Source organism: Ovis aries, chromosome 3 (assembly GCF_016772045.2).
Source record: "Ovis aries strain OAR_USU_Benz2616 breed Rambouillet chromosome 3, ARS-UI_Ramb_v3.0, whole genome shotgun sequence".
In the NCBI taxonomy this organism is placed as follows: domain Eukaryota; kingdom Metazoa; phylum Chordata; class Mammalia; order Artiodactyla; family Bovidae; genus Ovis; species Ovis aries.
Genome location: NC_056056.1, coordinates 216153379 through 216167723, shown reverse-complemented (window position 1 = coordinate 216167723; position 14345 = coordinate 216153379). Strand labels below are relative to the sequence as shown.

The following is a 14345-nucleotide window of genomic DNA, read 5'->3' as shown; positions in this document are numbered from 1 at the left end:
AGTATAAAAAAAATTAGGGACTTCCCTGGTGGTCCAGTGGCTAAGACTCTGCATTCCCAATACAGGGGGCCTGGGTTTGATCTCTGGTCAGGGAACTATATCCGGAATGCTGCAACTAAGACCCAGTGCAGACAAATAAATAAAATATATTCATTTTACAAGTCAATAGAAACAGTTATAAAAATGGCTGTGTATCTATCAAACAGCAGCCACGCACAGTGCTAAGCGCTTTACATAGATCATTCCCAACACTTACAAGACGAAGTGAAGACGATAATACCCATTTCACAGATAAGGACACTGAGCTCCAACTTCAGTGAGGCCAGCACCTCACAATCCGGGTCACCTCATACAGCCCCGAGCAACATCGCTGAGAGCAGAATCATCTATTTCAACCAACCTCTGTGCCTGCGCCCAAGTGACTGCTCCCTACCCATTACCTCTCCGAGCTGAAGTTGGAGGCTGTAACAATCACATCATCCTTGCTCTGCACCAGCACAGGGATCTTCCGGCAGCCTGGTGACTTCAGCAGGCGCTGCAACAGCTTCAGGGTTTCTTAAAGGGTGAAATGGGACAAAATTAGGGGGACACAGCCTTCTCTTTGGCCAGGCTTCCAAGGCAAGACAGGTCCACTCGTTACTGACGCAGCAGGAGACAGACAGACGCCCAGTGCTAAAGGCCATAATGTCTGGAGAAGAGCAGGAGGGCCGACACTGGGCGAATGCTTGCCAGAGCAGGAGGGGACTAATGGGCAGGGGTGTGCTCAGGCCACAGGCCTGAGACCTGTCAGGTTTCTCCAGAGTCTCTAGAAGACTCACATTCTATACGCAAGTGACTTGGGGGTCCATGAGAAGGGCAGTGTTGTTCCCAGAATGCTGTTTCCTTGGATAAAATTCATCTGACAAGAGGATCTCTAGGATGTTTAGACACCTACAGAAGCCCTCAGGAGGCCCTCCAGAAGGAGCCTTCTCTAATTCTCTCCCACCATCTCTAGCCTAGTCTTACAACTCTGTTTTGAAGCCTTTAGTTGCAAAAGGCCAGACTCTCTGCCCAAATGTCTCCATATATGCCCAGCTTAGATGGTAAAACCCAACCCCTTCTGCCTAGAACCAACTGAAAAGAAATGCCAGATTAGGGCCTTCACGGATCCTGCATTTGTAACCAGAAGGAACAATGAGCAGGAGGTAACTCTAGGCTGTACTCAGATCAAGAGCCAAACAGGGAGGAAGCAGAAGTCTCAGGCCAAGGTTTACGCACAGTCCAAGGAAGCAGAAGGTCCCAGGCTACCGCCCTGGCGGCAGATCACCAAGGAGCCACCGTGGGTGACTGTGCCACAGACTGCTGCCACCCGCACTTACCTTGTAGGATGTTGGCAGGACACATGTCAATCTTGGTGACCACCACAAACACAGGCACGTTGAGGGCCAACGCCAAGCCCAGGTGCTCCTTGGTCATCCCTACGATGCCAGCATTGCTGCCCACCTGCCTCAACACAGAAAGGACCATCAGGACAAGGGGCACAGACAGTGCTGCTGGGTGGGCACAGGGGCTCAAAGAAGGCGGAGGGAAGAGAGCACTCTCATCTTTGGGGCCGCTGTAGGAACAGAACACAGGGGGCACGAAACCAAACAGCTGTAGCTGAAAGCTGGGCTGGGCTGGGCACAGACAGCTTTAACCTCCCGTACAACAAGACGGCCTATCAAAATCTGAGGAGACTCGGAGGCAATAAAAAAAAGGCAAACTCAGTCTGGGAAAAGATGTTTCCAGAGTCTTCAAAGTGGATTCAGTTTAACATCCCTGGCCCCCAGTCACCCTATCTATAAAATGGGAGGATACTGATATTCACTTTAAAGGGTTCACTTGAGGTTTAAATGACCAAGCATGTGTCAGGGGTCCACACAGAACCAGCAGGAATCAGGTCTTCAAGCAAGAGCCGCTGTCACTACTGTTACCATTCCTCCTGTAACAGCGAACATTTTCAAATCTCGTAACGGCCAGTTACATGAATTTATGCACATGCACAAGAGTGCCTGCAAAGGAAAGAGGGACTTCTTCTTCACTGATATGGCGTGCTCTCTAAGATATGTTTGAAGGGGAGAAAAGCCAGGTGGTATACAGCGTGCTACCATGAACAGTGGCGATTAGATCACTGTTTGAAAAAAAGCAGCTGTCAGACATCCAGGGGAACATCTGAGATAATGTAAATACTTATAGACTAGATACTGTATGATATTAGTGAACTCTTGTTCATCTTCTCGGGTGCAAAAACAGTAGCAGACTGTGCGCTGAAGTATTTCAGGACCTGTGAGAGGCATTTCGGGTGAAGAGTCACAATGTCTATAATATAATCTACTTTCAATATACACACGCTTGCTGGTATGATTACAAAATATCTCTAGAGGATGTATAAGAAACTGGCAGTACTGGTTGCCTCCGGAGAAAACGGAACAGAGGCAGGAGAGAGACTTCTCACTCTGAAGTGGAAAGTCTCTAAAGTCCTTAGGTACCTTTTAATTTTTGTACGATATGCATGTATTACTAACTAAAACAAAATAAGGGTAAAATTGCCATGACGTACTTATACAGGGCTTCATACATTCCAGAGTGTTCTCAAGTGATGCTCCCACCGGTCATCACGGTTCCCAGGGGAGCGATCACCCCACCAACGCAGAAGGCCCACACATGTTCCCTCTGCCTGCACCACGACCCCTCTACCATCTTCCTCCTAAATCTTCCCATCCCTCCCACCACCTTTCCTAACCTACCCAGACCTGCTTCTCTTCTTCCAAGAGGGATAAGAGAATGCTCTCTCTCTGTTGTCCCTATATTTTCAAGGTTTTCTTTTTTTTTTAATTGATTGCCATGAAACAATAATCAAGTATTTCATTGTTTTCTACAGAGATTTTTAGTATTTAGCTCCTGACCTAAAAGTCAAATAATATATAACATCTCATCTGGGGTAAAAACACGTCCATTAATCACTGTAGCCATGTGGGAGACCCAGGTTTGATTCCTGGGTTGGGGAGATCTCCTGGAGAAGGAAATGGCAACCCACTCCAGTATTCCTGTCCAGAAAATCCCACGGACAGAGGAGCCTGGAGGGCTATAGCTCATAGGGTCGCAAAGTGACTGACACTACCTGCCCCTCAGTTAGAAAAACGCTCATTTTAAACTGATTTCTATACCCTTCTTAATTTTAATCCAACAACTGCCACAAATACACTCTACGCTCTTCCTCTAAAAGCCCTTCGGGAAGAGCAGCTTTCCTTGGCCAGTGAAGGTTGGTAAGGGTCCTTTGCAACGTCCAAAGATACAGGAGATGAAACCACACTGAGATCCTAAGATCCTTGGGCAGAGAGCTGACGAGTGTTCACACATATGCTCTGCCTCTCTTTGCTCTCCAGTCTGGAGAGAATTTGGCCGAGAACCTGTTCGTTGGGCAACTTGATCAAGTTTGTGCTGAACAGATGCTTTCATTTACTACACTTATTAATACAGGCAGCTGGAGGGACTGGGAAATGGGGAAGGGCTTTGAGAAGGATTTGCCAAAGGAAAACCAGCTTGTTTGCACCCCGTGAAAGCTGTTAAGTCATGACCAAGGCTGTGGGCCTCACAGACTCCTACCCTCTGGCCAGGAAGATCCAAGAGACCCAACTGTGGGATTCACAACGTGATCCAGCCCAGAAGCCTCTGCTCCCTTCCCTCTTCAGTTTATCCGTGTGGTGAGGTGCTGAAAAGTCTATTCCCACCAGACTGTGAGCTCTATGGGCGCGCAGGACAGCCTGTTCACGGCTCTATTTTCAGGCCTGGCACAGTGCCAGGCACACAGAAGCCTCTCAACAAGTAGCTGTGAGAGGCGGACACCAGTCCCAGGCTTCAGAAGAGACCAACCTTCTAGCCCCTCAGTGGCTGTCCGTGCTCTCCCCTCCACTTCATCCCCAGGCTGCCCCATCTCTGAGGGTGCTGCCCAACATCACCTCAAAACAGACTGACCCCAGGAGGAAACACCTTTCAGAGGTGTTTCCTTTCAGAAGGTAGTAAGAAACGCCCCAGGAGAACCCTCCTCTACAGCTCTCTGAAAAACGAGAGCGCTCTGCAAATGGCACCTTGGTTTCTCTTCGAGGATCTCCTCCTGGCCTCAGCTAAGAGAAAGATCAAGGTACACCCTTGAGAAGACCAGGCACCCTTGCAACACTTGTCATCCTTATCCGGTTTCAAAGCCCTAAACCAAAAGGCTCCTGCCTCAGAACAATCATAAACACTTGCACACCGCCACATCCCAGGAGCTGAGCCGAAGCCCCCCGTCCTTCTCAGCAGCACCTCACTTACCATGAGCATGCAGAAGTCAGGCAAGTGGCCGGTCATGCCAAACACAGTGGTCTTCAGGTACTTCTCATGGCCGGCCAAGTCAATGAAGGTGATCACCTTAGTGGACTTCTCACAGATCTTTGTCCACTCCAGGCTGCCGCCGTGGCTGTCTGGCTTGTTTACCACGTTTCCTTCACTGTCAAAGCCCAGAATGTCGTTGCCCACGCTGCTGGTGCGCCCCGACTCAATCTCATGTTTGTGGCGGAAGAGTTTCTGGCGGGCGAAACCTCGCCCATTGTCCAGCTCCCCGTGTGTCAGGACCCCCAGAAGCGTGCTTTTGCCAGCATCCACGTTGCCCACGACCGCTACCCTGCGTGTACACAAACCCATACATTTGTGTGAGAGTTGGCGGGTGAGTGAGAGTCGGTAGGTGAGTGAACTCCAGCAACTGGAGCTGTAGGGATGGGCTCACCCCCAAGCCTCTCCAGCTCTCTGCTCCTTCGAGTCATGGGTGAGCACGCTGGGAGTGCTCTTGGAGCTATACCCAGAGACTAGAACATTACTCAGGGGGAACTGAGCTCCCCAACAGGAGCCCTGAAGCCAAGAGGGGACCACGACGCTCTCCTCCAGGACCCTGGTTTCTAGCCGCCCAAGCTGAGGGGAGAGCAAGTGCTCCCACAAAGTGGCCCCAGAAGGCAGGGCTGGCCTCCCTCCCATCTTTCCAAATGGGAGGCTTTAAAGATGACAAAGTATGGAGACAAAGAATGAGCCACTGATGTCACTGGACCCTCTTTTCAGGCCTCGGGAAGCAGAAGGACGAAGTGGGTGTGCCCGGTGTCAAAGGCTCAACCACCACTCTCTGTGGTGCCCGGGGCCCCAAGGCCATGCTGCAGGGGACCTGGTGCCGTTCAGGGGCCCCCTCACCTGACTTCCAGGAAGTCATTGTCTCCTACTCGTTTTCGGACCAGGTAGTCGCGCACACGGCCCCCAGCCTCTTGCCGCTCCCGCAGGAGGATGACATCAGCCTCTATCTGCTCTGCCATGCTCTTCACGGTGGCGTAGGAGGCCTCCATGTCAGCTTCACTCAGCCCGTACTCAGTCCCATCTGGTGACAAGAGTCCACACGTCAGCCTGCCACCAAGTCAGCCAGTTAACCACCCCTCACCAGGGCTCCACCCTGGGCACTGCAGAACATGGCTCTCTCTCTACCTGACACTTCCAACACTCGGGCACGTGTGGAGTTCATAAGTAACAGGGCTTCCCCATTAAGCAGGGCAGTCATTAATCCCTTCAATGGTAATCACGGAGACTCTCCCAGGTTTCATGCCAAGTCTCATGCTGGGTACTGGGAATACAGGTGCCCTTGGCGGGTTCACAGCCCAGTGGGAGAGAAAGGAAATTAATTAATTGCCATACAGCTTGAGTACTGTACTACAGAACGGTACAAAGAGAATGTAAAGCATGAGCAACTAGCATTGCCTAGGGAAGCTGAACACAGCTTTGCAGGGTGCTGACTCCAAGCTGGGACTCCGAACATGAAAAACAGGCCTGCAGAGAAAGGAGGGAAGACATGATAGGCAGCAGAGCAAAGCATGGAGCCTGGTAGATCACGGCACATTCAGGGACCGAGAAGCAGCCTGGTGTGCTGGGGGGCAGGATGTCAAGTGGTGGGAGACCACGTGACAGGTGGAAATGGTTAGGCAGGTGAACACACACATATACCAGGGAGGGAAGCTTCGGTGGTTACACGGGGGAGTAATGTGATCAGATCGCGGCGGGACAGAAAGATCTCTTGAGCAGCAGTGTAAATAAAGCGTGTGCTGGCAAGCGAGAGATCAGGAACGGGGAGCCAAGTTTAGGAAGGAGTTCTAATAATACAGTCAAGAGATAACAAGGACAGGAGACAAAGGAAAACGGGGAGAGAATTTACGAATGGCTTTAGGGACAGATTTTTCACGGAGATGGCTCAGGTGAAATGTCCAGCAAGGAGCTGGAAAAACTGAGTCTGAGCTTAGGATGAGGGAGGAAGGACCAATCAACCAGTAATTTATGGAGCGCCTACTGTCTGACAGCCTAGTCAGGTGCTTCCCGCACGGAGTCATTTAATTCCCACAGTAGTTGCCTCCGCTTTCCTCCAGCCTGTCTCCCCGAGAGCACCCCTGCTCCTTCCCTGGGCTCACCCCCAGCATGTGCCCCACCTCTTTTCTTTTCTGCCTCCCAAGACCCTGCAGCTCCTCTCATCCGCTTCCACTTTCTCCCCTTACAAACAAGTTCAAGTCATTCCTAAACTAAAGGAGACCCAACCTCTCTTCCTGTGCCCCAGCAAATGTACTGTGCTACAATCTCCGCCAGAGGACACTTGGTGACTGTACTTCCTCACCACCTACTCACTGATCTGATGCCTCTGGAAAAAAACTGGCTTTCAAGTCCTCAGAGGCCTTCTACCCCCTCATCCAAAGTCCTTTTCTCAAGCCCTGCAGAGTCAACGCCACTGGCCACCGTCCCGCTGCTGACTGAAGCATCTCACTCCCACTCTGCTTGCCTATAACCTGAACTCTGTTTTTCTTTTTATTTATTTACCTTTGGCCATACCTTGCCACATGTGGGATTAGTTTTCCAACCAGGGATCGAACCAGTGCCCCCTGCACTGGGAGCTCGAAGCCTTGACCACTAGACCACCAGGGAAGTCCCCCAGATTCTTCTGCTTCACCTCCCGCCCTCTGGTTCCTCCTTCTGTCTCCTCTCCTGGTTCTTCCTGCTCCTGCCCCTAGATGCCAGCCTTTTTCAGTAGTTGGTCAGTGGCCCTCTTCTCTATCCTTGAACATTCCCCTCAACTATCTGAATATTCTATGGCTTCCACTGTCATTTGAAAACTACAAGAAACATTCGTAACTAGTCCTCTTCCCAGAGCTCTGTCCACTCCCTTTTTAAACAACAGCACAAAAACTAACAGCATTAACAAAGCATTTCAGTCCTCCCTGTAGCCCTATGAGTTAGATACTACTGCTCCCATTTAGTACTGGGGTACACAGAACCCAGAGGTCTCAGAGCTGGGAGGGAGCAGAGGGGCCACGGGTCTTCTGATTCCACACCTAGAGCCCTTTCCTTTGGCAACGGCTCCCCTTAATGCCAGACCAGTTCCTCCTCCTGCCTTGCCTGTTTCTGATGACACCACTATCCTTCCAGTCACCCAGGATTAATACTCATCACTCTGGTCCTGCCAAGTCTAGCTTTCCTTGTTCCTACTCTCCTTTCTTTGCCAGTCCAATGTCACCAGCCTGATTCAGGCCCTCATTTACCTGAATCACAAGATCCCTAACTGGTCTTAACAAATCCCATCTGTTTCCTCTGGCCCATCCTGCATAAATGCACAAGCTCGAGTCCCTAAACAACGCACAGCTCTGACGTTGTCACTTTCAAGTCAAAACCTTGGAAGGGCTCCCCAGGCCCAGCAGCGTCCAGTTCTAATTCCTTAGAGGTGCCCACCATTTACTCCACCCCTCCCCCATCCTCCCCTCCTAAATTCTGTTCCAGCGCAGATGGCCCAGTCACCATCCCCCTGTTCTCTGCACTCTGCCAGCTCTACACCTTTGCTCATGTATTTCCTACCCTGGAAAGCCAATCGGCACATCTCCACTTGCCAAAAGCCTACCCACTCTGCTCCCTTGTGAAATTTACCACAGATAGTGTTTGGGATGTGTCTTCACCCACTATATGCAAGCATCTCGAGGGTAAGGACCGTATCTCAAATGTCCCTGGACACTCCATGAGGGGTGCCTTTCTTATACTGAGTCCGCAAATGTCTGCAAAATGCTAAAACAAATGAACAAAGAGGGAGCAGCTGGGTCGAGGAGCTTCTAAATGCGTGGCCAACTGAGCTCTGGAAATCTTCTGGATTAGAGAAGGGCTTGGAACTGTTCCTGAGGCTGCCTTGCCATTCTGGCCAGATCCCCAAGCTCTACCCAGCCTTTCCTGCTTCTGTGACCCTGAGAAGCAGTGCTTTCAGGTCCTATCTCATGCCAGGGGGCAATCAACAGTGTCACCTATCCATCCAGGGCTCCCAGTATTCTGTGACTGAAAATACCCCCAGTCACATCAGCCTTTTCCAGCATGTCCTCACTTGGTAGGAGTGGGAAAAAAGCCAAGAAGAAAAGTCAGAAGTCCAGTCACTAAGGGCTACATATTAAGCCACGTGGGAAGCTAGTCAGATTTCAGTCCTGCCTCCTGACTCACCCTCCTGCTCAACATGCAGCAGGGGGTCCCCAAACCTTTAGGATACAAGTCTAAACGCTTTGGTATGTCATTCAAAGACTCTCAGAGCTGGACCCTGACTACCTGTCCAGTCTCCCTTCCTGACACTCCCAATCTCACCCTCATTCCCACTTTACTGAATCACGTCTGATCCACCAAATACTCCACAATCACAATGCCTCCATGCCTCTGTGCTTGTGGCTTTCTCGGCTCACTAACTACTGCCTCCACTCATCTAGGAAACTCCTACTTATCCTTTAGAATTCACTCATTGGGCAGCTCCTCCTTTAGAAAGACTTTTAAGCCTTCTCTGACCCTGCCACAAAGTTATAATACTCCTCCCACATTTCCTGAACTTTTAATGTAGTACCTGGTTCTTAGAAAGTCATGATTTAATATTTGAGGAATGAACAAGGTTCTGTTTGAAAGAGATCTCATGGTAAATCAATTATAACCTGGAACCTTTAAAAAATGACTAACTACTAATACTAGCTAAGCATTTATAGAGTGCTTACTATATGCCAAGTGTTAATCCTCATCTTGATACCACGGGCTAGATTCTATTATTATCTCCATTTTAAGGCAAGGGAAAGAACCCATAAGGCAAACTCAGACCTGCCAGGTTCTAGAACCTGGCCTAACTACAGAACTTGAACTAACTAATCAAGGTGCCTCCTTTTAATATCAATCTTAAGAATGTATATTTAAAGAGCACAATCCTCTGCCCTGCTTAGAATTTTTTAAAAACCTAATTTATCTATACAAATTTCTCTGGGGGCGGGGTGGGTGGCGGTGGGGGTGGTGATACCATTAGCCCCATTTTACAGATGAAGGAAGCAGTGAACAGAGGGGAAGCACCAAATACACACGAAGTCAATGATGAAGTTGACCCCTGGGGGCTTTGCATCTAGTTCAGTCTTCCATTTGAAGTTGAACTTGTTTAACTAGTTGCAATCTTTTTCTACCTCTAAAGAATTCCAGCACGAAGGAGTCACTATGAATCTAATAGTATCCAATTGGTAGATGCCAAGATAATGCTTGGGTGTGTAAGATACATGTTACAGAATGTCTGTTCTTATGCTTTGCCATGGGAGGGTTAATTAACTGTGAGACACCAAGGTTTGGTAAAGTTCACTAAGAGTTCGTATCAAAGAATAAGGGAGCAGTGGGGGCTTTACGGGGCTTCCCTGTGGCTCCAACTGTAAAGAATCCGCCTGCAATGCAGGAGACCCAGGTTCAATCCCTGGGTTGGGAAGATCCTCTGGAGTAGGGAATGGCCACCCACTCCAGTATTCTAGCCTGGAGAATTTGATGGACAGAGGCGCCTGGCTGGCTAGCGTCCATGGGTCACAGAATCGAACTCAACTGAGCTTTAAGAATCTGCATCTTCAACAAACAGTCCCAAGACTTGTCAGAGTTGACCTAGATGTGGTTTTCTTCAATTTTATAAGTTTGAAGTGAACTTTGAATGGTTCATCCTATTACAGCAGGCCAGATGTGACACAAAGGCTTTTCAAAAGGCTACCAATGAACCCCTAGTCACCAAATGGAATGGCTTTTTCTGAACCTAACTCTCCCTGCTGTCTCTGTAACACTTGACAACGCTGACCGTCTCTCTCTCTCGACATGAACCTCCTGCTTTGCCTATCTCTCTCACCATGCCTTCTTTAGAGTGATAACACCTGAAACTGGGGAGGTGGCAGCAAAGACAGAAAGGAAAGGATAAACAAGAGAAACATTTCAAAGGAAGGCAGAGCAGTATTGGGAGATCAAACCCTTCTTCCTTGTGTCAATTTTGCAGCATTTCTAAATGCTGTTTTCTACTGAAGTTCATTATGTATATACCATCTTTCCTTCTCAGGACAGAGGACAGATTTTAAGTATCCAGTGTTTTGCAACAGTATCAAGACCTTAGAAGGATACTTAATAGATATTTGTCAAACAATTCAAAACTGATTTTGAGATTTCTACCATCTTAGACTCACACTGTAAAAGAATTATTACCTGTCTTTATAAAAAGCTACATTCAGTAAAAAGAACTAGTCCTTTAATGATGCATGGAGGCCTACTTAAACTTGCAAAGACGACAGACAAGATCTAGTACAGGCTAAATTGATAACTGTTAAACAAGCCCAGCTGCCATTTTAGCAAAGATAATGTCTAAATGAAGACAAGAGTAAGCAGGCTTTGCATTGAGAGTATAAACTAGGAATGACCGGGGGTGGGAAGCCCAGGATATAATCTGGGAGTCTGTCAGGGGGATGCAACTCTAAAACAATGGGCCCCTAAAGTGGAATAAGAGGGTTGGAGGGCAATAACAAGTCCCTTCCAGAATGGCAACAAGCCTACATATGTGATAGGATCTCACAGCTATTCCCATTGAATGGTCAGTGTGGACCAAGGCAAGGCAGCCTTGCTGAAGAGAGAATTCTGGATGTCCCTTTCTTGCTGACATCAAGAAGTATCACAGAGGTTCTCTGCTAAGCACGCAACAAGTAGCAACGGGATTGGTAAATCAGACTTGGAGGGGAAGACCTAGAACTACCTAGGAAAGACATAATTCTAGACCTAATTGTGACTTACTCTATTATCTCAGACAAGAAGTTTCCTTGCTCTGTGCTTCATCACACCTTATGCAAATGCAGGGTACTGGAAGCAGAAACGAAGCTTCTGTAAATTCTCTTGGAAAGTGAATCTTTAAAGTTAAGCACATTAGGACCACTAAGGTGGGGATTAACATTATCACGTTGTACTTTCACATTCTCCCAAACAGTTCTGCAGACACTAAAGAATCACTGCAACTGAGACACACAAACAAGAAAAGTTGATAAAAGGGGGAAAATGTGCTCTAAATAATGTTTTTAAAAATAAAGTGAAAGGAAAACTATGCTCACCTGATCCCTGCCCAATGACATATATGGTCTCTCCGCATCCCTCGTCCATCCTCTCCCACATTTGCCGAAGTAGGCTGTCATACTGCTCTGATGTAGGGCTCACTAGAACCAGCTAGAAGAGAAACCAACAGCCTTAGGACCACACTTAACTAGAAGAGCACCACAGCCAAAGCAGATCAATAGCCAAAGACCCTGACTGAATCCCACTGCGCCCTGACCTAAACTAGCTTGACGGCCCTCTCATGGCCTCTTTGCCTCTCCTCAAATAGCCTTTGGGCTCAAGGCCTTATGAGTATGTTCGAAACCCAACCCACAGAAACAGGGTGTGAGCAGCCTGCCTCCTGCTGCTTAACAGGAGGGGCAGGACCCACAGGGACCGACAATGTGGCATTGTAGGTAGAAATTAATGAGCAGTGCTTTACACCTACATGCCAAGGTCTTCTACCTGCAGCTTGCCACTCACAGGACAGGGATCTCATATACTGCCATGCTCTCCATCCAAGGCCAATGGTTCCCATAACAACATAAGAATTCTGTTCCATCTTGCCTTGGCTATCTTGATTATTTAGGAATCGGCAGTAAAAACTGCTGCAAGATTTATCTTTACCAACAAAACACCCTTACCTCTAAGATGGGTATCAACACTGTCATTTTGCAAATTTCTTCCAATAATATTAAAATATCAACCACTTATTTGGGGAGGCTGTTTACCAACAGGCATGTCAAATCCCATTCTCTAACTGTCATATGTGACCTTGGACAAAGCACTTAACCTCTGAGTCTCATTTTTTTTAGTCTACAAAATGCAGATACTATTACCTACCTCCTAAGGCCACTGTAAAGACCAAATAAGATAACATGTAAAGCATCCACTCCACAGCTCAATAAGTGGTAATTACAGTTTTCCCCACCCAGTCATTCCTAAATGAAACTAGATACCGCAATTCACTAATTCTCTCTCTCTTTGGAAGCTCTCAGAGTCTTATGTCCATCCCCACATTTAACTATAGCAAGTATATACACTTACAGCTTCTAACCTTTCCCTCAGGAATCAGTCTATTTAACCCATCTCTTCTCTCTCATCACATCAATTTTTTTCAATACCATCAATATTAATTTACATATAGCATCTTTAAAATAATGAGAAGGACTTCCTCAGCTTCATGACGAAGACACACCTCCCTACCCTGGGACAATAAATAAGTTGGTCAGGAAATAAATCTGTTTGCAACTCTGCTTGGCCATTTCCCACTGTTTTCAGGCTTCTTCAGCAACTTGGCCATGAACCGACATCTCGTTCATCTGCTTCCCAGTCAAGTGCATCTCTTAACAATTTCCTGAGTTGACTCACCAGAGCCTGTACTTTGAACCTAGGTGCTGGGTCTTCTGCATTGTGTCCCATTGCCTCATACACTTCCCCTGATCATCCTCTCTTTGAACCTGGCCAGCCTCATTATGGCATTAGAGGCACCAGAGAGGACCCTGTGCTAAGGTGGAGTGCTCAGTAGAGACTAGAGGGAGAGAGCTGTTGGTTTCAAGAAAGTTCTCTCCAGTTTAGATCAAGTTTCGTGCAGTTTTGTCACCACAGACTAAAAAATCACAAATGTTTTCAAAACTAATTAAACATCTCTATTTTAAGTATCCAAAACAGGTAGGAGGTGGGATGGGTGTTTTGTCTTGCATCAGCTGCTATTTAATCTGCACAGAGAATCATCAGTTCCTTCAATCCCCTTCAAACATTTACTGAGCAGTAAGTAACCGACAGTGTAGTAGATTTCTTACATACGTTTCTCATTTTTACTACGTATTTGTACTAAATAAGATGATGAAGCCGGAGCACTGAGAGGTTAAGACATTTTCCCAAGGTCACAGAGCCTTTTTAACTGGCAGGGCAGGAAAGGGAACCCAGCCCAGTCCGACTCCCAAGCTGGCATTCTTTCCTTTAGCAACGTTAGGAACCTTCAAAACGCCAGTCCCAAATTATACTTAATTGTTTATCCCCGCCCCCACCAACGCCAGGCAGAAGGTTGAGCCCTTAAAATCCTGCCCACCTTTGCAAACGCTAAGAAAACACGATCTAAAACGTCCTTCATTATTCCAGTCATACAAGATAAGGTTTCTTTCCCAGAAGACGAAACTATGGGTCATGCTCATCTTTCACTTTTGTTTTGCGTGGATTTCTAAAGGAAACATTCTAGATTGAGTGACTACTTGATATTGCCTTTCTCGACACCAGGAAGAGCCGCAGCTGCCTCCCGACTCCCCCTCGGACTACCAGATCCTCCCGCGCTCGCCTTGCCAGAGCCACCTTCGACCCTCGGCTGCCGTGGACAGTCCACGGAGAGAGTCCCTCTCGATCTCCAGGGGAGGCGGCACCGCGTGGGGACCGCCACTGCGCGGGCAGCTGCCGGCGTCGGGCGCCCGCGTTCCACGTGGCGGAGCCGAGGGGTTGTGATCTCGGCGGGAGCCCGACGGCGGGGAGGCCGGGTGGGCGCCACCAGAGAAGGACGGCGGTGCCCGCGGGCAGCCGGAGCCGCCCCTCGCCCGCGAGCCCGCCGCGCGTCCCGCACTTACAGGTGGGCGGGCTCGGCCCCTCCCGCCCCCGCCGTCGCCCCAGAGACGGCTCGGCCCACCGCCCGGTTCCCCCTCAGTGCCCGGTCCCCTCAGCCGCCGGCGCCCGGGGCCTACCTTGCTGGTGAGGTCCAGCTCCGGTTCGCCGTTGAGCGCCTCGCCGTCCTCGCTGCAGTCCGAGTCGAAGCCGCCGTGGAGCCGGGCGGCAGCCGCCGCGGCTCTGGCCGCCCCCGGAGAGCTGGGCTCGGGGGCGAACATAGAGGCCGGGACCGGCGACTCCATCGGGGAGCGACTCCGCTCCGCCGCCATCTTTAATAACTT

General features: G+C 48.9%; 1 protein-coding gene across 4 annotated transcripts in view; it reads right to left on the bottom strand.

The window, feature by feature from the left end:
- GTPBP1 (GTP binding protein 1) overlaps positions 1 to 14345 on the bottom strand; it is a 25646-nt gene extending 11301 nt beyond the window's left edge. The window contains exons 1-6 of one of the 4 annotated variants that reach the window (XM_027968115.3): positions 14142 to 14345; positions 11454 to 11565; positions 5233 to 5413; positions 4330 to 4678; positions 1359 to 1482; positions 441 to 555 (exon numbers count right to left, since the gene is read on the bottom strand). In XM_027968115.3, the coding sequence (XP_027823916.1) occupies positions 441 to 555; positions 1359 to 1482; positions 4330 to 4678; positions 5233 to 5413; positions 11454 to 11565; positions 14142 to 14333 (1073 nt within the window). In that variant the 5' untranslated portion in view covers positions 14334 to 14345. Of the gene's footprint in view, positions 1 to 440; positions 556 to 1358; positions 1483 to 4329; positions 4679 to 5232; positions 5414 to 5517; positions 5646 to 11142; positions 11209 to 11453; positions 11568 to 14141 lie in introns of those variants that run through there. The other 3 variants (XM_042247748.2, XM_042247747.2, XM_027968116.3) reach the window with 3 other exon arrangements.